The 24,436-nt window shown below is 50.1% G+C and overlaps 1 protein-coding gene across 17 annotated transcripts in view; it reads left to right on the plus strand.

Annotated features, from left to right (window-relative positions):
- Window positions 1-24,436, plus strand: part of CEP164 (centrosomal protein 164) — a 65,440-nt gene that overhangs the window by 21,739 nt on the left and 19,265 nt on the right. For 6 of the 17 annotated variants that reach the window (XR_011540875.1, XR_011540873.1, XR_011540874.1 and 3 more), the window contains 9 exons: window positions 1,365-1,520; window positions 1,925-2,059; window positions 2,733-2,810; window positions 10,869-11,252; window positions 12,281-12,361; window positions 14,217-14,300; window positions 18,386-18,471; window positions 19,485-19,652; window positions 20,572-20,688. Coding sequence is in view for 13 of the 17 variants with exons in the window: in XM_070623193.1 (XP_070479294.1) it covers window positions 1,365-1,520; window positions 1,925-2,059; window positions 2,733-2,810; window positions 10,869-11,252; window positions 12,281-12,361; window positions 14,217-14,300; window positions 18,386-18,471; window positions 19,485-19,652; window positions 20,572-20,688 (1,289 nt within the window). In the remaining 4 variants the exon portion in view is untranslated. Of the gene's footprint in view, window positions 1-1,346; window positions 1,521-1,924; window positions 2,060-2,732; window positions 2,811-10,868; window positions 11,253-12,280; window positions 12,362-14,216; window positions 14,301-18,385; window positions 18,472-19,484; window positions 19,653-20,571; window positions 20,689-24,436 lie in introns of all 17 variants that reach the window. The other 11 variants (XR_011540876.1, XM_070623195.1, XM_070623200.1 and 8 more) reach the window with 7 other exon arrangements.

The raw sequence follows: 24,436 nt of genomic DNA on the forward strand, positions 1-24,436 counted from the left end.
ATACAGTGAGATGATGTGTAAAGTGCTTAACCCAGTGCCTGGGGCTGGGCTAATGTGGGCACACGTTTTATTGTCATCAGCTCCTTTTCTCCCTAACAAAGAAACTGTACAACAGGCCAGATGATTAGGAATCTACAAAGGCTGGAAGAGGGTCCCATCTCACCTTTCCCATGAGCATTTGATGCCCTCCTCGTACAGAATCAGGCCCTGTTCAGAGCCCGCTTGCTGGTCTGGCCTGTAGGCTGAGGCTGCGGGTGAGAAGGTGGGCCGTCCGAACTTCCTCGGCCTGGCCTCCCCCATGTTCTCCTTTCTCTCTTCAGTCCCTGTGGGATTAGAGAGGGATGGAATTTTTGTGTTATTTCATACATTTCAATTTTGAGAGGTGAATTTTAAAGAGCTCTTTGTAAATTGTCCCCAGAATGCTATCCTTGCCTCTGTTTCTAAGCCCAGACCATTGCAATGTGGATCCCTACAATAATAGCGCTTCCACTCACACGTGCTCCTTGCTTTCATTATCTCATTTGAACGTCTCCACCAGCCTTCTTAAGTGGCAAGGCACGTATCATCTCCATCTGGCGGATGAGTAAACCGAGAATCCGAGAGTCTGAGTAGGCCGAGGTCTCACAGCTTCTGACTTCCAGCCTGGTTTCTCGCCCCAGTCCTTGCTAGCGTGAAGCCGTCATTTGGCCGTCCTGAGAACAGGGGAGGAGGGGACCTGGTCAGTCCCTCGGCTAGGCTCGTTTCAGCCACTTTCCTCATCAGTGCACAGGGGAAAGAGAGTTCTTTTGTTGCTGGTGTATGTTTTTTCATAGTTAATATTTCTTTTAATGAAAGAAATACGTGCCCGTATTAGAGTCAAATAGCACCAAAAGGCATATAATAAAATAACAGCAGTCCTCTGGTGTGTGTGCCCCTCCCCAGAGGCAACCGCTTTCTTCTGGTGTTTATTCCATATTTGCAAATAATATGCTTGGACTGCTTTTTCTTGATTCATCAGTTTTAAACATTATCTACTGAGACGTCTCATTCTGGTAGATGAGGCTTTTGTCTCTGCTCTGCCCTCTCCCTGCCTCCTCTCTGGCTTCTGAAGGGAGAGCAGAACACTGTGCCTCATCTGCCAGATGTGCGAGAACTGTTTTGTGAGCCAGCAGCAGAGTTAGGAGGACCGGGAAACCAGCCTGTGATTTCTCACACGGTTGGCATGATGGTAATTTCTGGATATTGTGTTTCATTAGCATCCTCTGAACGGAGGTGGTTTAAATTTGAGCGGGCAGGATTTAGCTGTTTTATTTTTATATCTGTCTCTGACACTCTGAGAGCCATGTGGTTTCTTGGGTTTGTAACAGGTGTTTTTTGTTGCCCAGGCCGTGGGCCCCTCATTAGCCCCAGTCCATACTCCTCTTGGAGGCCTGGCTCCATTAAGGGGTCTTGTGGATGCCCCGCCCTCTGCTCTTCGTGGATCTCAAAGTGTGAGCCTGGGGAGCTCAGTGGAGACCGGTCAGCTTGGAGAACTCACGCTGGTAAATACTTTTTCTTGTGTTCAGTGTATTTAGTTACTGTGAGGCCTCCTGTGCACCATGCTAGGAACTGTGGCCCATGGATGAGACCCAGAAGGCACAGGCTGAGTCCTCAAAGCTCATAATCTAGTTGAGAAGATGAGTCACACTTGTATGATGCTGAATGTGGACTCGGGGCAGTGGAGGATAGACCCATGCTCTAGGGACGGTGGTGCTCATTTCTCAGTCCATGCAGCCAGGACAGTAGGAGTTGGAAAAGCAAGGGATCGGTTGAGCTGGAGTTGCTGGGGTCGGCTTCTTGGACATGGCAGACTTGCTCTGGGAGACATCTAGACAGAAAGAGAGAGAAGAAAGCCTTCTGAAGGTCCTCCTAGTGAGTCCCTTGACTTTCCTTCTCTATTTTGGAGCCTTCACAGGGTCTCAAGACTTCTGCTTATACAAAGGGTCTCTTGGGTTCCATCCATGAGGACACGAATGCTCTCAACCTCTTGGCTTTAGGGGAGGAGACTAACGAGGAGGATGATGTGGAAAGTGACAACCAGGTAATGATGAATTCTCCTCCTGGCCTGGAAACCCTCTGCTATTTTTTTTAAAAAATATTTTTTTATTGTGGTCAAATATATATAACATGAAAGTTATCATTTTAACTGCTTTTAAGTGTACAGTTCAGTGGCCTTCATAATGTTATGCAGTCATCACCATTATCCATCTCCAGAATTTACTCATAATCCCAAATAGAAACTGTACCCATTAAACAATAACTCCCCCTTCTCCCCTCTTCTGAGTCCCTGGTGTCCTCTATTCTACTCTCTGTCTCTGTGAATTTATCTGTTCTAGATATTTCGTGTAAGTGGAATCATACAATATTTGTCCGTTTCTGTCTGGCTTATTTCACTGAGCATAATATTTTCAAGGTTCATCCATGTTGTAACATGCATTAGAACTTCATTCCGTTTTATATATTCCATTGTATGAATATACCACATTGTGTTTATCCATTCATCTGTTGATGACACTTGGGTTGTTTTCACCTTTTGGTTAACCTCTTTGCTACTTTGAAAATAAGTAAAAATGATTTCCCAGCCCATAGCTTCATTTCTCACTCAGTCTATATACCTCCGAGGTCTGACCCAGAAAGCATAAAACTTCTTGGCCCTCACCCTGTGCTGACTAGTTTCTTTCAACTTAACTCCTCGTCATCACTTTTGTTTTCAGAGTGTCCGCAGCTCAAGTGATCTTCTTAAGAACCTGCACCTGGACATTGGGGCACTGGTGGGTGACTTTGAGTGTGAGGTAAGACCCTGAAGGCAAATGCCTCCACCTGGTGTGTCCCTCCTTCCTTCTTAGGCCTTTCTTCTTGGGGGTGCATATTTGGAAAGAGAACCATTTTGTTCCAGTCCTGTCCAGATGGGATTTCTGGGGTTTGAGGAAGCACAAGAGGGGAAAGGAATTCATCCATTTACTCATTTATCAAATAACTACCATTTCTAGAGTATTTCCACATGAGGCACTTGGCTAGGTGCTCTGTAGGCCATACACGCATAAATTAGATGTGATTACTGCCCTCTCAGAGTTTACAGTCTCATCGGAGACACTTAAATGATTGGAGCACAGAGTAGAATGCAGTGAAGCCACAAGGATGGTAAAACAGAGTGCCACGGGAGGGGAGAATTAGGGGTCTCCTCCCCATTTGGATTGATCAGGAAAGGCTCCATTGAGAAGCTGACATCCGAGGTGAGCCAGGAAGGATGATGGGCAGGACTGGACCAGCCGAGGGAAGGGTGAGAGAGAAGTGCAAGTGCAGGGCACTGCACAGGCAGAGGCGGAAGGTGCAGGGTGAGTTTGGGCAAGCTGAGGGGTCTCCTTGGACTGGAGTACAGAGCACATGTGGGAGGAGAGTGGGAGATAGGACTGTGGAGGTAGGCTGGGCTGGATTATAGAGGACCTGGGTGCCAGCTAAGGAGTTTGGACTCAAACATTATACAGGCATTGGGACCGTCGGAGGTTTTAAACAGAGGTGTAACATCATCCAGATTCTTAACACTTGTCGAATGCTAGCTCTGTGGCAGGCCACTGTGCTAGGCCCCGTGGGAGACACAGATGTGGTAAGATGTAGGTGTGGACTGGCCTCAAGGAGTTTGAGAGCGAGAAGGACGTTTAGTAATTGCTCGGTAAATGTTTAAATGAATACTTAGGAAACTATAAAACAGGGCAGTATGTGTAAAGAGCTCTAGCACAGGCACACTGTTTGGAGGAGTTCTGAGGGGGAAGAAATTAATTTTTTAGAAATCAGGGAAAACTTAGTGGAAGAGATGCCGTTTGACCTGGGTCCTGAGGAGGAGGTAAGTTTTCAACATCAGGGTGTAAGTGATATTTTAGGGAAGCGAACAGCTGGAGCAAAGGCTCAAGGCCTGGGAAATGCAGAATGTGGATGGAAATAGCTTCCAGAATACCCCATAGTCCTGTTGCTTCTGATTTCTTTCCCTTAGTCTGTCCTCCACTGCCACCAGAATATGCTCTATAAAAAACAAACAGAACTCCAAACTCATCATATCATTGTAATACCTAAAAACTCTCAATGCAGGGGCCAGCCTGGTGGCACAGCAGGTAAGTTCGCACATTCCACTTCGGCGACCTGGGGTTCACTGGTTCAGATCCTGGGTATGGACCTACGCACTGCTTGTCAAGCCATGCTGTGGCAGGCATCCCACAAATAAAGTGGAGGAAGATGTGCACAGATGTTAGCTCAGGGCCAGTCTTCCTCAGCAAATAGAGGAGGATTGGCAGCAGATGTTAGCTCACAGCTAATCTTCCTGAACAAAAAAAACCTCTCAATGCATCTTTCCACTTGAAAAGGAACACTCCCTACTCTATGTACTTGTCTAGTGCCCAATTTATTAATTTTTGACAATGAACATTTCTCTTAATATTCCTGAAGTATTCACACAACCAATAAACCATGAGGTCAAGAACTCATATTTCCCAAACATTTAAATATTGATTACAAGCTTAATTAAACTTTCCACAAGTCTACTATATCAAATTCTTTTAAATACTTTAAACACTTTCAAATGAAACAGATGACTCACATTTTATTAGCATGATCACAAAAAACTGACCAGTGAAACAACAGTGCCTGTATCGTGGATTTAAATTTGTTTTCTTTCTTTCTTTTTTTTTTTGAGGAAGACTGGCCCTGAGCTAACATCCGTGCCCATCTTCCTCTACTTTATATGTGGGACGCCTACCACAGCGTGGTGCTTGCCAAGTGGTGCCATGTCCGCACCCGGGATCCGAACCGGCAAACCCCGGGCTGCCAAAGTAGAACATGCGCCCTTAACTGCTGCGCCACCAGGCCGGCCCCTAAATTTATTTTCTTTATCATCTCTTTTCATGTTCTTATTATTTCTGACTCTCATTTCTTGGTCTTCAGCTCACCTTACGAACCAGGGTTAACAGCTCACTCTGGCTGAGGTTGCAGACGCTGGCTGACGAGCCTTGGGTTGTACGTGGTCCTTTCAGGTGACCCAACTCTAGCCATTGCGCAGGCCCCTTTTTATAGTTATGCTTTCTCTATTATCTCGGAAACTGTCCACGTTTTTGACTCTGCACAATCAGATATGCTTTGATTGTGACATTAATACTTTCTGCCAAATGTGACACTTTTTTCCCCAGTGCCTGTCTTTATCATCAAGCTGATCTGTGTCTACTTTGAAACTGTTCCTTCTGAGTGGGACCTCGTCTGTTTGCATTAAATCCAAAGGCTTCGGTCTACTTGGTTCCCTCTTTGAAATGACGACTTTGTTTTTTCTCGTCTACCATTAATACCTTATGATAGTGAGGTACTCAGTAGCTCAGGTTTGAGCCTAGAAGGATGAGCCTGAATAGGGATGGGGTGTCAGGAGGACTCACTTGCTTTGGAGAAAGAGGACAGTCTCCGTGAGACTGAGCCAATTGAGGTGGAGATCCTACCCTGTTCACATCTGTCTGTCCAGCACTTGGCCCACTGCCTGGAACAGAGGCAGCGCTGGGTATGATTTGCTGAGCAGTTGAGAGAGTGAGTAGGTGAATGAATGAATGGGCCACATGGGACAAAGAGGGCATTGTGGCAGGTTGTATTGTGCTTTTTTCTTCCCTTGGCTTTCCCAGGTCCTGGGTAGAGGGGGTATGTGGTCCCTGCTGTCAGCTGGTGGATCGAAGATTTCCATGTCCATCTTCACCTTCAGTGAAGATTTCATGATCCATCATGACGCACTTTGACTTCGGGCTAGTTAATTTTTACTTCATCATGGATTATAAATGTCCACCAAAAAAGGGATTTTCTTCTTTGACGTGTCCTGGATTTTCAAAAGCTTCCCTCCTCATGGTTATATGCCTCTGTGGGGGAGTGGGAGCTTTTAAACGTATTTTTTTTCATAACTTCTTTAAGTAGACAAAACAGTGTGATGGGGGGAAATGTCTGGAGTGGGAAGTGTTAAATACACCTCCCACCCCTGTCTCTAGCAGCCCAGCAGCTTCAGTTCTTTTTGCCACATGGAGTGTTGGGTTCCTGTGTTCTAACCTCAGGCAGACACTCGGGCTTTTCCTGGTGGCGAAAATTATTGGTGAGAGGAATGGGAGTTTCAGGACAGACACAGCTGCCTCTGCTTGGACTGCGCATTTGAAAATGACTTTTGTCCCAGCTTATAGTTCTTGGATCCTCCGAGCTGCCCACCTCTCCCGCTCCCGGGCATCCCAGGCAGCCTTCGATGGAGATCTCTGTCCGTGGTTAGTTCTACCCTGTCTCACTATCAACAGTCACTTTGCTCATAATTCCATCAGAGGGCAGTAGGATGGCAAGAATGTGTGCACGTGTTTGTGCGTGCGTGTGTGCGTGTGTGTGTGTGTGTCTCTGTCTCTCTCTGTCTCCTTCCCCCTCCTCTGCTGCCTTCAGCTTAAACCTATTTCTAGTCTATTACAGAATTGAAAGCGATAGGTTTGTGGAGCACGACACTGAGAATGGGTGTGAATGAAAGAGGGGAGGCTGAAGGGTAGGCAGGCAGGCAGCATGTGGCCCTGAGGTACTGGTGAAAAGCCCGTCAGTGGATCAAAGGAGAGAGAGGGAGCTGGGCCTAGAAATAACAGGATGATGTCAGTGTGATTGGAAAGTGCTGACAACACCGGGGAGCAGTGCAAAGAATTGAGACCCACTGGGTGGGAATGAGATGTGGAAAATAAACTGGACTGATGGTTGGCTTGGTGGGGGGTCTCCCCAGAACAAGATCAATACACGGACATCGTGTTCAGCTCCTCCGTCCTTCACTCCCTCCCTCCTGAGCTGTGTGGATTATATGAGCCCCTGCCTTTGTGCTCTGGGCTGGAGAAGGGGGCGTGCAGCACTGGAGACCTCATGGCTTTTGGGGAGTATGTTACATATTCATGAAATGGTTCTTACAGGCTCTCTCCTACACCTGACTCCTCACGCAGATGGCAAAGCCTTTTGAAAAAGCAGTAGAACTTTGCCTTGAGATACTCAAGGACCCGGGGCTGTGACAGGAGGAGACAGAAGGAGCGTGAGCACAATGAGCTGAGAGCAAAGCTGTGCCGAGGGTGCCGTTCTCCGCCCTTTCCTGTATACCCCGCAGAACACCGACACGGGAGACTGTACGCCGGGGCCTGGAGCGTGCATCCTTGGCGGGACCTCACGCCTTGGGTCCCATGATGTGCTGAGCAGGGGCTGAGTGAAGGGAGAGGGGCATGGAGACAGATGGGTTTTCCAGACATGCAGCTCTCACTCGTCCATTTGTGGTGATCTACAGTGAATGTCTAGTCTCTTTCTGCTGTCCTTACCCTCAAGATGTACCTCTGGCTGTCGTGTTGTTCAGTGAGTTGACTTGGATGCAGAAACACAAGCTCATTTGTTCTAGCATTAGCCATGTTTGAATACTCAGGCAGATAAAATAGGATAAGCTCCATCGTGTGAAAATCTTCTTTTGAGGAATTTAAGCTTGAGAATTGCATAGACTGGGCCTAACATCCTTGTAGTCTGGCTATATTCTCTCATGTAAAAGAATAGGAATGTCTGCCTGTTTCTGGTATCCTCTGATTTTTGATAGGTTACTTGTTTTTCCATCATCTTGAATATTAATAGTTAACATTTGTTTAGCTGTTTTCCATTAAATAGGCACTATAACAAATATAATGTAGTCTAATCCCCGTATAACCTTGTAAAATAAATATTGCATCTCCATTTTACAGAGTAGGAAGGGAAACTTCAACTCCTGTATCTGTGTGACACACTTACTCTTTGTTAAAAGTTCAGTCAACAAGCATTTACTGAGCCCCTGTCATGTGTCAGAAAGTAGGCACTGAGGATAATAGGGAGCTCATCTGATGAGGGAAACAGAAGAGGAAATCAGCAATTATAATACAGTAGTTGTTAGGGCAGAGGATGGGGAAGGCTCATCTCAGGACAACTGTCCCAGGGATGAAGGAAGGCTTCCTGAAAGATGAGATGCTAGGAGGACCAGTGGGAGTTTGTCAGGGCAGCGTTTGTGTGTGATGTGTGTGTGTGTGTGTGTGTGTGTGTGTGAAGAGTGTCCATGGCAAAGTGGCAGAATAGCATGACATTTACTCACAGGCAGAAGGAGAAGGTGTGTGCAGGGTGTGGCTGGAGATGACCCATGAGAAGCAGGCAGGCTCTGGGCCCAGAATGGGTGTGGGCCAGGTGAGGAGGTGTGAACTTTATCCTGAAGGCCATCGGCACTTTTTTTGGTCTGATATTTCTGTCCCCTAATCCAAGGTCTGTTGCCAGGCCACCCTCTTGGGGCCAGGTTTCACTCCCTCCTTCAAGCAGGAGAGCATATCTCTACTTGTGGGAGGAGCATGGCCAGGTGGATTGGCCCTGCTTGTTGAATGAGGGGGTGTGTCTGGCCAGATACCCCTCACCCACCCCAACAAACTCCCACCTCCTTCTTGGAGTCCGTGGAGCCCCACAGACCAGTTTTTGAGCTCCTGCTGAGTGCTGGCCACTGTTAGAGATACTGAGATAAGAAGGCCTGGCTTTACCCCAGAGGTCTTCTCTTGAAGAGGAGGGGCCCACTTCACCCCTCTCTTAGCCCAATGATCATGGTGGATTTCTTCCATGCTACAGGTTAGGGATGTTGGGAGGATGGGCAGCACTGGAGGACACTTGCCGTCGTGCTGCCAAGGCACCAAGGAAGCCTACCCTTCTCTCCTTCACCCTCTGCTTGTCTCCCTGGGACAGGCTTGGGGCTGGGACAGCATCGCCGCTGTCCAGTGTCCTTTGCTTTGGGTAGTAAAACCTCATAACCAGGGCCTCCTGGGACTTCTTTCACTTTTCTTCATACTCAGCTGAATTCCTTGAGGGCAGGATCTATGTCTCATTCATATTTGGATCCCCAAGGTGCCGTTTGGCACATAGAAGGTGCTCAGCCAGTGGGCGTGTGGGGCTCGTCATAAAACATTAGTTAACGTTTATGGGACACTTATGGTCTGCCAGGCACAGTTCTCAGTTCTTTAACTCACTTAATGAGTGTTAACTCATTTAAGCTTCCTTTCAATCCTATGAGTTAGGCCCTACCATATCTCTGTATTTTAGAGGAAGAAGCTGAGGCACAGAAAATGTAAATAATTTGCCTAAGCTCACTGTGAGCATGGAGCCTAGATTTTGAAGCTAGGTAGTCTGTCTCCGAGCTCTGAATTGCTCTGTTTTCCTGCCTCTCTTTTCTTCTTTTTATTTTTTTTAATTTTTTTTCCTGCTTTTTCTCCCCAATTCCCCCCAGTACATAGTTGTATGTTTTAGTTGTGGGTCCTTCTAGTTGTGGCGTGCGGGATGCCGCTTCAACATGGTCTGATGAGCGGTGCCATGTCTGCGGCCAGGATCCGAACCAGCGAAACGCTGGGCCGCCGAAGCGGAGGGTGGAAACTTAACCACTTGGCCACGGGGCGGCCCCTTTTCTGCCTCTCTTGACTGTCCTTAGAAAGCTTGGGTTGGCCTGTTCGTAGGCTGCCAGACCCGCAGGCCATGGCTTTGGGTTCAGCAGGTCCTTTAACAGACAGGCAGCACTGATGAATGCAGTATTCAGGCCTCCTTGGACCTCTAGGCTCCTGTCATCATGCTTCTTGTTTGAGTCTCCAGGGTAGAGAACCAGGAAGTCTTAAAAATCCCTGCTCAGAAGTTGTTCAGACTGGCAACCCAAGGGTTAAGACAGGTGTTTTTTTTTTTTTTTTGGGAGGCTTCTCTGCCTGAGCCCAGCAGAGATTGCTGGCTGTATTTCCAAGGGAAGGTTTTCTTTTCCCATTTTGGCTGCCTCTAAAGGTTCCTCCCCGTCTTTAAAGTGAGGTTTGTGTGTGAGAAGCAGGTGTGGCCGCTGTGGCAGCGTGCTGCCCGCATCTCCTTTCAGGATGCCAGCCGAGTGGACCGTAGTGGATTGACAGCCTCCAGCTGCTGCACCTTGATCCATCCTGGCTCAGGCCGAGGCCATGCTTGTTGATGGACTACAACAGGCCCTAGAGCAGGGCCATTTCTGCCTGATGTGGGACTCCTCCGATGGGTAACCTCCTTGGGGACTCTCCTCAGGGCTGGCCGAGACTTTCTCAGAACTGTGCTGTGCCCCAGAGCTCTTCTTACTCGAACCTCCTCCTTCCCTCTCTCCTGTCACAGGTCTCAGACCCGTGTTCTGAAGGCTCTCCTCACCTTCTTTATCTTTCATGGGCATTTCCCCCAATAAATCTCTTACCCATCTAATCTCATCTTGGCATCTGCTTCTCTGGGCACCCGAGTTGACAGTCCTCTCACAGGGGGCCCTGTCCCTGGGGTGGCTTGTCCAGGGGAGGCTTTAGGGAGAGAGCCAGCCTCATTGCTATTGAAGAGGGGCACCCTCCTGATATTTTTTCCCCCGCTGCCTTTTAGAAATGAAGAATGGAAATTTTAGAGTTTGGTACTTTCTCTCATATGATTTTCCATCATAGTAAATAACTATCGGCTTCTGAGTCTGCAGTCTTTTGACTTGGCTAATGGCACTGGAATGAGACAGACTTGTTACTTACTCGAGGATGTGATAGGTGGCAATGGAGTTGTATAGTCCAGGGCAGCGATTTCCAAGCCCATCAGTGGATGGGGGTCAGGTTGGGTGTATCCACATCACCATAGAAGTTCAGATTTAAAAGATCTGGGGTGGGGTCAGGAATCTGTGTTTTGAAAAGTTGTGGGAGTGTTTCGTAACCACTGGTATCGGAGTACTGGCCGCTGGGAGTCAAGGAACGGCAGTTCCGTCTTGTAGCGAGTCTCTGAACTCCTTTTATTAATTCCTGACATCTTCCTTTCTGACGTGGTCTGCTCCTCCCTAGGAGTCTCCAAGAACAAGCCAGCCAGAGGAGAAGAAGGACATTTCTCTCGATTTGGATGCTGCCGGACCCCCTACTCCCGGCAAGCTCTTCAGCCAAGGTGCAGACAGCAGCCTGAGCAGTGCCGATGGCAAAGGGCGACAGGGAAGAGGGGCACGTTGGCTCCCAGGAAAAGAAAAGAATGAGAAGAGTGATCCGAGGACTTCCAGGAGTCTGGTGACCCCTGGGGTGGACCCTGGGGGCGATCAGCCTGCCAAAGCTGATAAAAAAGAAGCACCAGAGGACATGGTGGATGCAGGAGAGGAGGGTTCTAGGAAGGAAGAGGCAGCAAAGGAGCCAAAGAGGGAGGCTTCTGTCCTGAAAGAGAGCAGATCAGACGGCAGTGAAGTAAGTCACTTTGTCCCACAGGTGTTTGCCAGCTGCAGCCCTCTGCTGCTCTCTTAAGCCCCGTGCGATTCCTGTCCCCACATCTTTATTACTGAGTTAGGAGCTTCATTGGAGGCCCTGCAATGGGCTGTCATTATCAGCCAGAACCCTTTATTGTGACAAATATGCCCAGACCCAGCAGACAGTAAAATCCTGAATGAAACTCCAAACCTGCTGGCCGTAGAAATTCAGCAGAAATTTGCTTTTCCATTGGCACCCTCCTGGGATATTCATGTTCTTTTGTTCTCCTACTTACATTTCCTGCCTCCCCTTCTACTTCTTGACATCAGTTTGGGGTCGGTGATGATTGCAGCAGTTTGAGTTCCTATAGAGAGAGGAGAACATTGAGGGTATAGGTGGACAAGTGGGAGTGTCCAGCCCTAGCCTTGGGCAGTTAGATTCCAGGAGGACGCCTCATTGATTTCTGTGGCTCTTTCTGAATCAACCCAAGACGTGGAGTCTTGCTTTGGCAAGACAAGACCAGTGTCCTAAATGGACAGAAGTAGGACCCAGTTGGGAGAGCCTTTGGCATTTTCGATTTTCCAACCTTTAGTCCTGCTCCTTCTCTAGGTAGATGGTGAGGGCATTCATCTAAAGAGCTTTTAACTACTTCCTGGATTCCATTTTAGCTACATCCTACTCTGATTGTGTTTTTTTTAGGATAGCATCAAACTTCCCAACTGCCAACTTTCTAACCATCTCCACTATTCACTTGGCTCTCCTTACACAAGTAAATCCTTGTTCACCTTAGTCGGAGTGTGGTTGTCTATCCTCAGTGGGCCGCCCAGGCTGAGTGGGCTGGGGGTGGTGCAAGTGTCCAGAGAGAATGAGAGGGTCCACAGGCCTTTTTCAGGTTTTCCAGAAGAAGTGGATTTTGGTTTGTGCTTGACCCTGTGTTGGCATCAAGGCCTGAACAGAATTTCCTGGATAGTGATCATGGCCCTCTGTGCTCTGCTCCAGGCGACTTCTCTCTGGGTCTCTTTTCCCAGGAGTCGGAGATTAGTGAACACGTGAAGGAACCACAGCTCTCAGACTCCGCTGCTTCTGACCCCAAGTCCTTCCTTGGCCTGGTGAGTCTGAGATGAGGGGCAGCAGGGTGGTGGTAAAGAGCATGGCTTTGCGACTCCCTGTAGTTGAGTAATTTGCCCAGCATCACACAGCTTGTAGGTGGGGAAGTTAGGATTCACATTTGGGTCTTGTCTAACTCCAGTTTGTCAGCCCTTTAACTAAGGATAACACTACCTACTTTATAGGTTTGTTGCGAGAAGAAAGTGGGGTAGAGAATGTAAGACATTAGCATATACACATTAAATAGATGCAGCTCTTATTGTTATTACTGCTGTGTGAATTGCCTGAGAGATCATTGCCTCTAGGCTCTAGCAGGAGCATTACATGAATCTAGGAAGTTAGAGACTGGGATGTGTGTGAGTGTGTGTGTGCCCTCGTGCTTGTGTTTATGGGATCACTGATGTATGGCGAGCACCAGTCCTCAGGCTCTGAGCAGGAGGGATGCTGTGGTTTCATTTGCAAAGTTAAGACTTTGTCCTGCAGTGCCAGTGTCCGTGGTTTCTTTGTCCTAGACCTCCCACCCAGCCTGCTGTAGCCCAGCTACATTTGCCAGGTCTGCATCTAAGGGGAGTAGTTCGGGGTACTTTTTGGCAGAGCGTTGCCTCTAGAAACCGTGCTCCATCTGTTTGGAGGAGGCTGATGAAAGGGAAAGGATTAGTGGGAGAGGGTCAGGGATGAGCAGTAATGATACGAGGGGAGCAGAGGAATTAGGCGGCTGTGTGCTCTAGCCCCCTACTGAGCTGGGGGCTTAGGAGGCAGATGGCAGCTGCATTAAGTGGAGTAGAATTCAAACTGAAAGGGAAATGTCACCAAAAAGGAAAACCGACAAAGCTAGGAAGGGAAGGCGAAAAAGTCATTGTTGGCAAAAACCGTCATGAAGAATAGCCATGTCACAGAACTCTCTGAAGCAAGGGCTCTGGCCCTTCAAAAGGAGTTGCCATGTGGAGAAATGTGCCCTTCAGCATTCTTCTTCTCTATGGGAGTGGGTGGAGGAAGCCTTGGACAGCAGGACCAGACCTTGGCTGGGCGTCCCACCATTTATCAGGGCTGATGACAGCACTGCCCCTGTTAGCATGCTGTCAGGTGGCAATCCTTCACTCAGCCTGGTGGGGATCCTAGGCCTGGAGGGGGTTGGGACCATGGTTCTGTGGCAGCCAAAGGGCAGCGGGGAGCTGGCACCTGTGAGGGCACTTGCTGTCTGTCCCAAAGAGAAGCCTGTGGAGGAAGTGGCACTAATGAATCTGCGTTGTCCAGAGAGGCGCGTGTATGGGAAGGGGGAAGAACAAGCTGGAGGGAGCCCACCAAGCCGCATTTCCAAGCTGCCCACAGGCCTTCTGGGCGCTTGGGCCCCAGGAGGGAGAGACAGCTGGAAAGTGACATGCTTTGCAGCACGTGTCATGCAAAGAGCTTGGTCTTTGGATTCAGCCCAGGGTACCTGACCCCCAGCCCCACTGCTTATCGGCTGTGTGACCTTGGGCAGATTATGTGTGCTCTCAAACCTGCTTCCTCATTTGTGAGATGAGGGTAAGAGTGTCCGTCTCACACTGTTATTTTTCCCCATAATTTTATTAAGAAAAATTTCAAACATACAGAAAAATTAAAATAATTTTACAGTGAATACCACATACTCACCATCTGGAGTGTACAATGTACATTTTACCGTACTTGGTTTATCACACGTCTTTCCATTGAGTCACAGTGTTATTTTGAAGATTAATTAGTAGATGTCAAAATGTTTACCCCAGTGCCTGGCACATATTAGGCACCTTTCTGGAAGATTAGGGGTGGAGGAGAGGTCCTGATGTGCGCTGACTGTTACAGAGGCAGAGTTGACCTCCCCATCTCCACTGTCTCCAGGACTTTGGTTTTCGCAGCCGGATCTCGGAGCACCTGCTGGACGTTGACGTGCTTTCCCCAGTCCTGGATGGAGCATGCTGGGAGGTGAGTCTCTCTGGGTGGTGGGCTGGGCTGGGGCCTCACTTTTTAGGATAACCAAGAGCTGAGCCCTGCCCATCCCAGGGTACATTTCTGGGAGTTCCCTCCCTTCTGATTCATTAAGACATGGCCCTGATGGTGCCAGGGCTGGACTTCCAAGCACTGCTGCTCTGTCACTGCTATGAATTAAGGCACTGTCCCCCCACCCCATATATTTATCTATTTATCCATTCATTTAGCAACTGAGGGTTTACTGCTTGGTCATGTGCAAAGTGCTGTGTAGATTGTGGATTTCAAGGCACTTCCCAACCTGGCCCATCCAACCTCTGCAGGCTCGTCCTCAGCCCACCTGCCGCGCACCAGCCGTGTCCAGCACTCACCATTCCTGGGGCGTGCCATCCCCCTCCTTCACTGCTCTGCTGCTGTGCTGCTTCCCTTTTGTCCTTTGTCCCTGTGAGCTCTGTCTTGGTTTTGGAAGCCCACCTCTGATGTCACTCCCTCTAAGCAGCATGAATCATTCTCTTCCTTTGTTCCCCTTAGTGCTACTGCTTTTGTTTTATGGCTCTTTGCCTGTCTTCCCTGCCAGATGTAAGCTCTGTGCAGGCATGGGTCATGTCTGACCCAGAGTAGGGCACAAAGATGACTCAGACATAGATCCTGTCCTTAAGGAGCTTGAAGCCAGGAAGGTGATTTTTTCCCTCGTCTGTGAGTTTGTTAGGAGAAAGATTCTGGCACATGGTCTCTGCAAGTTTAAGGGAGCATTTGGTTTGGGCGAAATGGAAGTTTGTTGGGTGAAACAAACAAGATGTTCACTGTGCATCAGGCCTGGGAGCCCTTAGTGAAATGAGTGGCGGAGACGGGGTAGAATTGTGAGGCTGGTTGTGTTTGAGCCTGACATGGTCCTCTCAGCTCTGGCTGATAAGCCTTCCTGGGCCGCTGCCCAGCTACCAGGTCCCTGCGGGACCCTGGTCACCCGATTTGCAGCACTGGAGGGCTGTGAAGGCACAAACAAGAGCAGGTGGGATTGGTCAGGACGGGTTTGCAGCAGGGGAGTTGTGAGGCACCTCAGGCTGTAGGGAGTTGGGAAGGTGTCCGAGCTGGCCAGGCGGGGTGGATTTCCATTGCCCTGGCTGCAAAACCCAGCCCGTATCAGGATCCTTGGGTGCTTGAAAAAAGACGGATGTCTAGGTCCTGCCTAAAACGGAATAAGGCCGGCAGCTTCTTTTTGGGTCATGCCACGGGGTATGAAGCAGTAGCAGGGCCCGGCTTGGATTGTTCTCACGAGGCACCCTCTGAGGCAGCCATCCCTGGCAGAGGAAGCCCCACGCTGTGTGTATCTCGTGACCAGCGTGGTGGAGCGTGGAGCAGTGTGGGCCGCTCAGGTTGGCTGACTGCGAGGGCCATTGGCGGGGCTCAGTGTCCAGCTCTCTCCCATCTTCAGGGCGTGGAGGGGTTGAGCAGAGAGGTGGAGCTGGAGGAGCGAGCAGCAGCCTCTTTGTGGGACAGACAGAGCCGAAGGGGCTGTCCCCTGTCTTTCCTGGGGGCTCTTGCCTGTTTTCCATATTCTCTTAAAAATTGCTTTATGCAGCTTTATTGAGATATAATTGACCTACAATATACTAGACATATTTAAATTGTTACCATTGGTAAGTTTTGTCATATTCATACACCTTTCAAACCATCACCACAATCAAAATAATGATCCTAATGGATTATAAACATAATGTATTTTATGATAAATTATAAAAGTGACCATAATGTTATCTCATGTAGTACAGAAGGTCAGAGTCCTCCACGGCCTGCAGCCCGACACAGGTGGGGATTATTAACTGGCTCTATTAACATTTTTTTGTGTATCCTTCCAGAAATTTTTCTGTGTACATATAAGCATATATCTATTTTCTTCTTATCTTTTTTCTTCCCACAGAAATTGGGACTATGCTATAAAAATTCTTGGTATTATGCTCTTTAAATTTGAGAATAGACTCTTGACTTATTTCTAAGTTATTTCGGATCTGCCTTCCTCTTTTGATTGGTTGCATAGCATTGTGCTTTATGAATGCACCATGCTTTATTTAACTGGGGACGGGATCATAAACAAAAACAAAGCTCGGAGCTCTGTTAGGAAGAGGAAGTGGTGTCTTGAGCAGTCTTAGACCAGGGGCCTCTGATGTGCTTTCTGTCTTCCCTTTCTGAAGAACGCGGATGTGGCTGATTTCCTTGTTTGGTTCCTTTGGTTCCTATTCTGGGGCAAAAAAGTCTAGGGGTCAAGTAAAAGTCTATTCCAAGGACCTCTGTCTGGGTACTTTCCCAGGGTATCCCCTTTTCTCCAGCAGAGGTCTGGTTCAGTTTCTAGCAGAAATATAGAAGATGAAACAAGAAGGAAACAGACTTTGTCTGCACCTGGGCCTTTCTAATTCGGGGCTCAATCCCCCAACTTTGATTGTCGTCACTCTACTGTCTTACCCAGCTTATATTTTAGTTTGTTAAATGGACTGGCCTGTGTGATTGTTTTTTGCTTGAAAAGTGAGAGAGGGATCTGTTTGCTAAGCTTGGTGTGATTTGTGGGGGAAGACAAGTTGTGAGTTGAACAGTGGAGGGGAAAGGTGGGCGGGAGAAGGACTGCCCGCCCCTGCCGTTGTCTGCAGGCTCTGCCCAGGCTGATGCGATTAGGAGTGGCAGCACTGGCAGGGAGCCCTTCTGCTGTGGGCACCGGGAGGTGCTCATTTCTATTTTTAATGTAGTTTCGGGGAGCTGGCTTTTAGTTCAGGCCCTGCCCTTCCTCGCCCATCCAGATGGCAGAGTCGGCCACAGCTGCTGGGGTGCAGGCTGCCAGTGGAGAGGTGTGGGGGGCTGTGGGCATAAGGCTGGGGACACTGTGGTGTGCCAGCCCGGCCAGAACCCCACTGCGGAAGATGGAGTGAGTTGTCTCCTGCCTCACCTCTCCTGTTAACCCTTGTGTCCCGGAACAGACGGGGCTCCTGTCAGCGTGACAGAAGGAGTGCAGGTCTTAGAATGGGGCCTGGCTCTGGCAAAGCTGTTTTTTGTTTGTTTGTTTGTTTGGTTTTTTGCCTTAGGCTGGGGGAGAGGGGGAGGAGTGTGAGCAGAGGAGCTAACATTTGTGGCGTGCCTTCTTTGGGCCAGGAGTCGAGCTTCATGTACGCGATCTAATTTAATCCTCATCAGAAGTCCTGTGAGCTGTGGTTTACTATCCCATTTCATAGTGGAGAAGACAGACTCCCCAGGTAGGAAGTGCTAGAACAAAGGATTGAGTCCAGGCCAACTACACTCCTATGTCCCTGTGGCCCCACCCCTGCAGATAATTCAAAATTATCAGGAATAGTCCTCTGTTTCGCCAGCTTCCTAAATTTGCCTAGGCACCCAAGCTTTAAAATGAGATTTGGGGTTTTTTGGTTTGGATTGATGGTGTAATTGCTGACTGGGAAGGGGGCCTCATTGTCTACTGATGGGATCCGGATGCTTGGGGGAGCTTGGAATGCAGCAAAGGGGCACTCTGTCTTCCTCGCTTCAGGTGCCCAGATGGCACCCTTTTCTCTGGAGTAGAGCTCTCTCTTGGTTTGCCAAGTCTCCAGCTCTTCAGGATCCTTCCTCTTTAATGGACGTGTCTGCTGCCCCCAGTTCTGCCCACTGAATTTCAGCATCCCCATGTATCATTGGCACAGGAGGTCTGGGGCCTCTGTGGATGTGGGGTGTTCATGCATGTCTCTGCTTTCTCTTTGCAACTGGCAGTGAAGGCTTCCAACAGCAGGAGGCAGGATTCTCTTTTTCTTGTGTGCTCTCCTTTACCCTCTGGCTTCTGGCTCTGCATGCAGGGGCTGTGGTGTCTGACTCATCCTCCCCAGGCCAGCAAGGCCAGCTGTGGGAGCAGCTGTGAGCCTAGGGGCTTAGCCCAGACCCTAGGAGGCTCATTGTACAGTAGACAGGCCTTCTCTTCTGTATCCCGAGTGGTCCTCATCCGCTCGAGAGCCATTTCTCCGTGCTTCCTCCTAGGCATGGGAGTCAGCTGGAGGACTGAGGGACCCAAATGCAGATCTCTCCAGTAGATACTTTCCACTGCTTCTTGTCTACAGGCCCAGGGGTTGGGAAGAGAAGACAAGGATGACAGCCAGTCCAGCCAAGATGAGCTGAAGAGCAAGCAGTCCAAAGGCTCAGAGAGGTACAGTACATGGGAGGCCGCCCTCAGGGACCTTTGGGATGGTGTGGACTTGGGCCGAATTCCTGGTTTTGGTCTGTGTGGTTCAGAGTGCTCCTGCCTGAAGGCAGGTGATGAACGGACGGGATGGCCTTGCCAAGTCTATGTCTGTGTGTGTACGCATGTGCGTGTGTGTCTGCGCACCCATGTGCATGTGTGTGTGCACACGAGCACACCCTCATGATTCTGCACCCAGACAGGAATGTGAAGTGTGCTTGGTGCATTTGGTGGGACTTGGTGCATGTAGCAGCATCTTGGGGCCAGGGCTTTGTCTTCTTCGCCGGATTAGATTAAGCCGTGTGTGTGTCTGGTCATGGGCCAGGGCTGGGGTAGCCTGCTGCAGGTCTGGGGGAGCTGTGCTAGAGGGTTGGTGCTGCAACTCAGAGCTCCAGCCAGGGCCCTGCCACATCAGACATGGCTGTGGCTGACTGTGTGTGTCTGTGTGTGTGTGTCTAAATAACAGGGGCTTCCAGCTTCTCAGGCCTGAGCTCCTGATAGGAGAAGAGCTGCCACCCTGGAAGGGAGGGGGGTGGTCATTCTACAATTTGGACCTTGAAAAGCTGCCAACATTCTTACGTCCTTAAAGCTACAGCTTCATTTTCTATAGTCCAACCCCTGGAGGTTGGCTTCTCTTTTTCCCCCTATTTTCTGCTCAGTTCTTCCATCCCTCCCTCGCCCTAGTGATGGTGAACTCTGGGAATGGGTACACCCGTGAGTGCCCAGCTCTCACTCCTGGGCTGAGCAAATGCAGTGCAGGGACCTGGGAAGGCTGAGTCAAGTCCAGGCAAAGGGAGAGCTCAGTGGGGAGTTTCTCCTTCCTGCTCTTGCCCTGCGTGATTCTCCACGCATTTGGGGCCAGGACTGGGGTCCAGCCTGGCAGGAGGAATGGATCTACATCCACATACTATGCTCCCGAATTCTCTTCCTGCTCTCCAAATGGTGGGGCTTGACTCTGCTGCTCTGGCTGGTCTGACCAGGTTATCTCCTCCACTGCTGCATGGGGAGCGGCTCCAGAGTCCCCTTCACAGCCAGGCCACTAAAGACGGGCCTCCGCAGGCCTCTGAGGGGCAGCTCGAGTGGAAGGGGGCAGAGGAGCCTGGGGAGGACTCTGCAGGCAGCACCATCCCACCTGTCTCCCCACAGAGGTAAGGGTGAGCTGGCAGCCTCCCAGGCTGGCGGTGGCTCCGTCATACATGTGGTTCTGTGTACTGGGGCTGAGAGACGGGGTCAGGGGGCAGGCCTAGAGAAGTGGGGAGAGCTGGGGTGGGCTTGCAGCCTAAGCAGCAACAACAGAGGTTTCCTCTCGGTGTCCCACACGAGCTGGGGAATGGGGAGATCTACCTCTTCCTAGTCCTCAGTCTTCAGCTAAAATTGGGGTGCACAGTCTGATTAGGGGAACTTAGAAATTCTTGAATGAGGAAGTGTCTCTTATGACCCAACTGCCTCCCGGCCAGGGGCTGGGGCAGAGAATGCAGTCTTCCCAGCTGTGCTATTCCTGCCACGAGGGCCATTTCTCCCAGTCCCCACCTGCCAGCCCAGTGGTCATCCCACCTCTAGTCATTTAGCAAACCCAGGTGGAGCTCTGTTTTGTGCTAGGCCCTGGGGAGAGGGAGGTGCAGAGCCCAGGCTTCCTTGAGGCCAGCTGAGAGGACCTTTGCTCCCTAGCCTGGTCTGGAGCTGGTGTATATTAGCTGGTTCTTTTGTTCTTCTGGCAAGAGAAAGATGTGGGTCTTAGAGCTCATCCAGTTGGAATGAGTCGCTGGGGGAAGCTGAGCCGCAGTGATGTTCAGCCAACAGCATCCATTGAACACCTGCTGCTTGCAGAGGTTCTCCTTGGGCACCATAACCGTTCCGCATCCCACGTGGGACGTGAGTCTTGGTTTTCAATGTAAACAACTCGGGAAGAGGCAGGGAGGGGAGAGATTTAAGAGGTGAAGTAGGGAAACTTTGTTGGGGCTGCCTCTCTTGTTTCCATCACAGCTCTTTGACCCCAAATTAGGGTACATCTGGAGCCTCTTGCCTTCCTGCTGGCATTAACACAGTTGCTTCTTTTTTGCTGTCAAGGGAGGAGATCCCAAGCCCACCTGCTGCCCATGAGAGGGGCAAGGAGCAGCGCTCCCAGGCCGAGGAGCCCGAGGAGAAGGGGGTGGTCAGCCCCACCCCGCCAATCTCTCCAGAGGTGTAAGGGCCAGTTTTAATGTGTCTGTCCCTGTCCTCCGTTATGTATGGATTGCTTTAGTCCCTGTCCACTCTTGGGAGGTGGGGAGAGACTGCTCTGGCCCCTGCCCGGGGGTGGAGTTGGGGCAGAGTGAGTGTACCCTTGGTTCTGTGTGCAGCCTCCAGAGCCCGGGCAGCCGTCACTGATCCCCCGTGGGTTAGCTTAGGTGCCCGGGGCTCCCCTGGTCAGGGCAAGGAAGGGTCAGGACCTGGGGTACAAGGGTGGGAGTGAGGAGGTACCTTCTGGCTCATTAACAGAAACCTGGTACATAATGTTTTCCCCTCTACCAAGCACTATTTTTCTTTTTCTTAAAAAAATTTTAATTGAGATGTTTATATACATGAAAGTACTCAAATCTGAACCGTACAGTTCAGGGAATGTTTACATATGCATGTGTTGTGTAACAACCACCCAGAACAGATGTAGAACATTTCCATCCCTCGAGAAGGTTTCATGCCCTTTTCCTCTTAATCCACCCGCCCCAGATCACCACTGTTCTGGCTTCTGTCCCACAGATTCATCTTTCCAGTTCTCCAACTTCATATAAATGGAATTATACAGTGTGCGGTATATATCGTTTGTGCCTGTGTTCAGAGCTCACCTACGTTGTTGCACCAAGCAGTTTTAAAACTTAGAAATCATTTAGCTTTTCTCCTTTCATTTTCACCTTCCCCTCTCTCCCCCATTTTATGGATGAGGAAACGGAGACTCAGAGAGGTCAAGGGATTTGCCCAAAGTCACATTGTGAGTCAGCTGCAGAATTAGGACTAGACTCTAGTCACTGGAGCCCAGACCTCTGACTTGCAGTCTGCAGCCACCACTCCTTGTCTCTCCACGGAGAGAAACGGGTGCCAGGATTATGCGGTTTTTCCCATCTGTGAACTGAGCAGTACAGAAGGATTAAGAGTTGTCAGGGGGCTGGCCCCGTGGCCGAGTGGTTAAGTCCGCGCGCTCCGCTGCAGGCGGCCCAGTGTTTCGTCGGTTCGAATCCTGGGCGCGGACATGGCACTGCTCGTCAGACCACGCTGAGGCAGCGTCCCACATGCCACAACTAGAGGAACCCACAACGAAGAATACACAACTATGTACCGGGGGGCTTTGGGGAGAAAAAGGAAAAAATAAAATCTTTAAAAAAAAAAAAAAAAAAAAAAAAAAGAGTTGTCAGGATTCGGGGCTGGCTGCTGAGCAGAGACAGGTTCACGCACTGATTACTCCCTGGAAGTGTCACCGAGAGCTGGCAGGGCACATGAGTTCAGGATCTCATGTCATTGTCAGAGCACTGTAGGGGTGATGGAAGGGGGAGCCCCATTTTTCGGGTGGTGATATATCCTACAATGACAGCTCTGACCCTGAGGAGTGACATGGCTTTCCCAAGTCTCCTTGGTGGCTGTGGACAGCCGGATCATGGTGCTGTCTGTGAGGACAGGAAGCGAGTGTGGTTCTGAGAGAGGACCCTCTGGGCAGAAGTCAGAGGTCAGAGGGTATCTTTCAGGGTCTCTGGGAGGGCAGTGGTGCCAGGGGGCTCCTCCCCAGCTGCCTTGGCTGACAAGTCCCCTTACTTTGTATTTCTCCTCCATCCCTGTGAGGCTGCCCCTGCTGGGGTCTCAGAGACGCTTTTCTGGTCCACACAGTTTCAATTTACACAGCACCCTTAGGAAATGTCTTGTGTTCCTTCCCTGAGTCTTCAGGCCCCGTAATTTCTTTGTTGTTAATGTTTACAGCCCCATTAGGAATGGATTGATTTTCTGCATTTTCTGGGGACTATCTCTGTGTCTGTGTTTCATTTGTACCTGCGGGATTTTAATTTACGGAGGTGACTAAGTGACGACACGGAGAGGCCAATACCACAGAAAGAAAAATTTATTACATTTCCAGAGAGAAGAGGGCATGCCACGCCACACAGGGCTGTATGGGGAAAGACCAGGGCTGGTTAGGAGGCAGAAGAGGCGAGGAGGGAGAGCATGGCCCAGAGCCTTTGTTGGGATTTTAGGGAAAGGAAAGGGCCAGCTGGGGTACATGCCCTGAATGAATTTAGAATTGGGTAGTTTGAATAATTTTTTAGGCTGTGAGCTGTAGGGTGGGGTGGTCTCTAGTTGCCCATAGCTGGCCCTGGGTGACTCAGGGCAGGGGAGGTGCCGGCTGGGTGTGAGTTAGACGAGGAGCTAGTTGGGAGTATAGACTCAGGATTGGTTGGTTTGCACATGAAAGACATATTCCCTTTGCTTGTATAAGTATTGCCTAGGCCTGGGAGGGACGGTCTCTGCTCCACCAGCAAGCTTTTTAAGATGTCAAAACATCATAAAATATAGAAAATGAAAAAACATGATTAATACACTCTGTCACCTTTCACAGATGCTGTCAGGCTGAATCAGGAGGAGTTTAGGAGCAAAGGGCAGGCCAGAGAGCATGGGCGGGGCCAGCACGCAGCCACCGCGGGGCACACTTTATGGCCAGAAGGCCTGGGTCTGGGAAACAGGGATGTCCTCCCCTTGTCATCCCAGCATCTTTTATGAGGTGTTTGTAGAGAGGGTAAATGAATTAAAACCACTGGGTTGACTGGGAGAGGAGACGAGAACTCATTGATTGCGATCCCGGTTTTAGTGGTGGTTCTAGGTGCCATTTCCCCTTTCCGTTCTCCCTCCCTGCCCACCGCCTTCCCTCCTGGCTTTCCCTCACAGTTTTGGAGCTGCTTGGTGGCCAGCCTGAAAGGATTATGCTCCCACAGAGCTTCCTCTTGGCCACTAACTGTTGGAAACTGGGTCTCACTGATGCCGATACCTGAGGAGTGGCCTAGAAAGCAGACCTGCCTCTTGCTCTGGAGTCCTCAGCTTCCCCTTGTCTCATAGACCTTTCAGGCCCATTGTTGACGGCCTTGGACCTATGCTGGGAGTTTGGGACTCTAGATCTTTAAAACGGGGATGGAAGAGGCCCACTGAAGATCAGCCCTATGAGCCTGCACGCCAGGTGTGCAAGCAGGCTCCCTATGCGTGTAGCTGGGCACACGCTGCCAAGCCTCTGATGCCCCATCTTTCTGTGGCATCTGTCCCTTGGGCTCCCCGTAGCTGTGCGGCCCACAGAGGAGAGAGACATTAAAAGGTACCGTCTCAGGGAAAAAAGATGTTTTCAGCCAAGGTTGGAAATGAGTTGGAGGGTTGATGAGGCGGAGAGCTGTGGGGGGAGGCTGTTTTGAGGGCAGGATCCTCAGAGGAGGTGGCGGTCACGTCTCTTACATCTGCATCAGTTGGGCTGTGTCAGGGGACTGAGAGGAAGCCGGGAATGGGAAGGAGGGAGGAGATGGAGGTGGGAGCAGAAGAGAATTGAAGGCATAGCTCAAGACTGTTTCTGGTCTGAGTTATGACTTTAGGAAAGGGGAAGGAAAGATCTTAATGGTGTTTCAGAGATGTCAGTAACCTTTTATGTCTTCCTTCTCTCTCTGGTCTCATGGGGCTGTGATGGAACCCCAAAGCCCTGTTTTCTTCTGCTGTTCTCATCTGGTGCTGCCCGCTGCCTTCCATCAGCCGCAGGGCTGGTGCTGGAGGGAGGAGGGGGTTCTGCGTCCCCTGCAGTGGGGACTGGCTCCCCTGCCCAACTCTTGCCCCAGTCCTTGATTTGGGCCATGCACACGTGCTGCTGAGGTTGACTGGGCTGCCATGCCAGGCCTGCCACAGCCAGAGCACCGTCGGAGAAGGGAGGTGGTTTTGTAGAGAGCCT

Source organism: Equus przewalskii, chromosome 6 (genome assembly GCF_037783145.1).
Source record: "Equus przewalskii isolate Varuska chromosome 6, EquPr2, whole genome shotgun sequence".
Taxonomy (NCBI): Eukaryota; Metazoa; Chordata; class Mammalia; order Perissodactyla; family Equidae; genus Equus; species Equus przewalskii.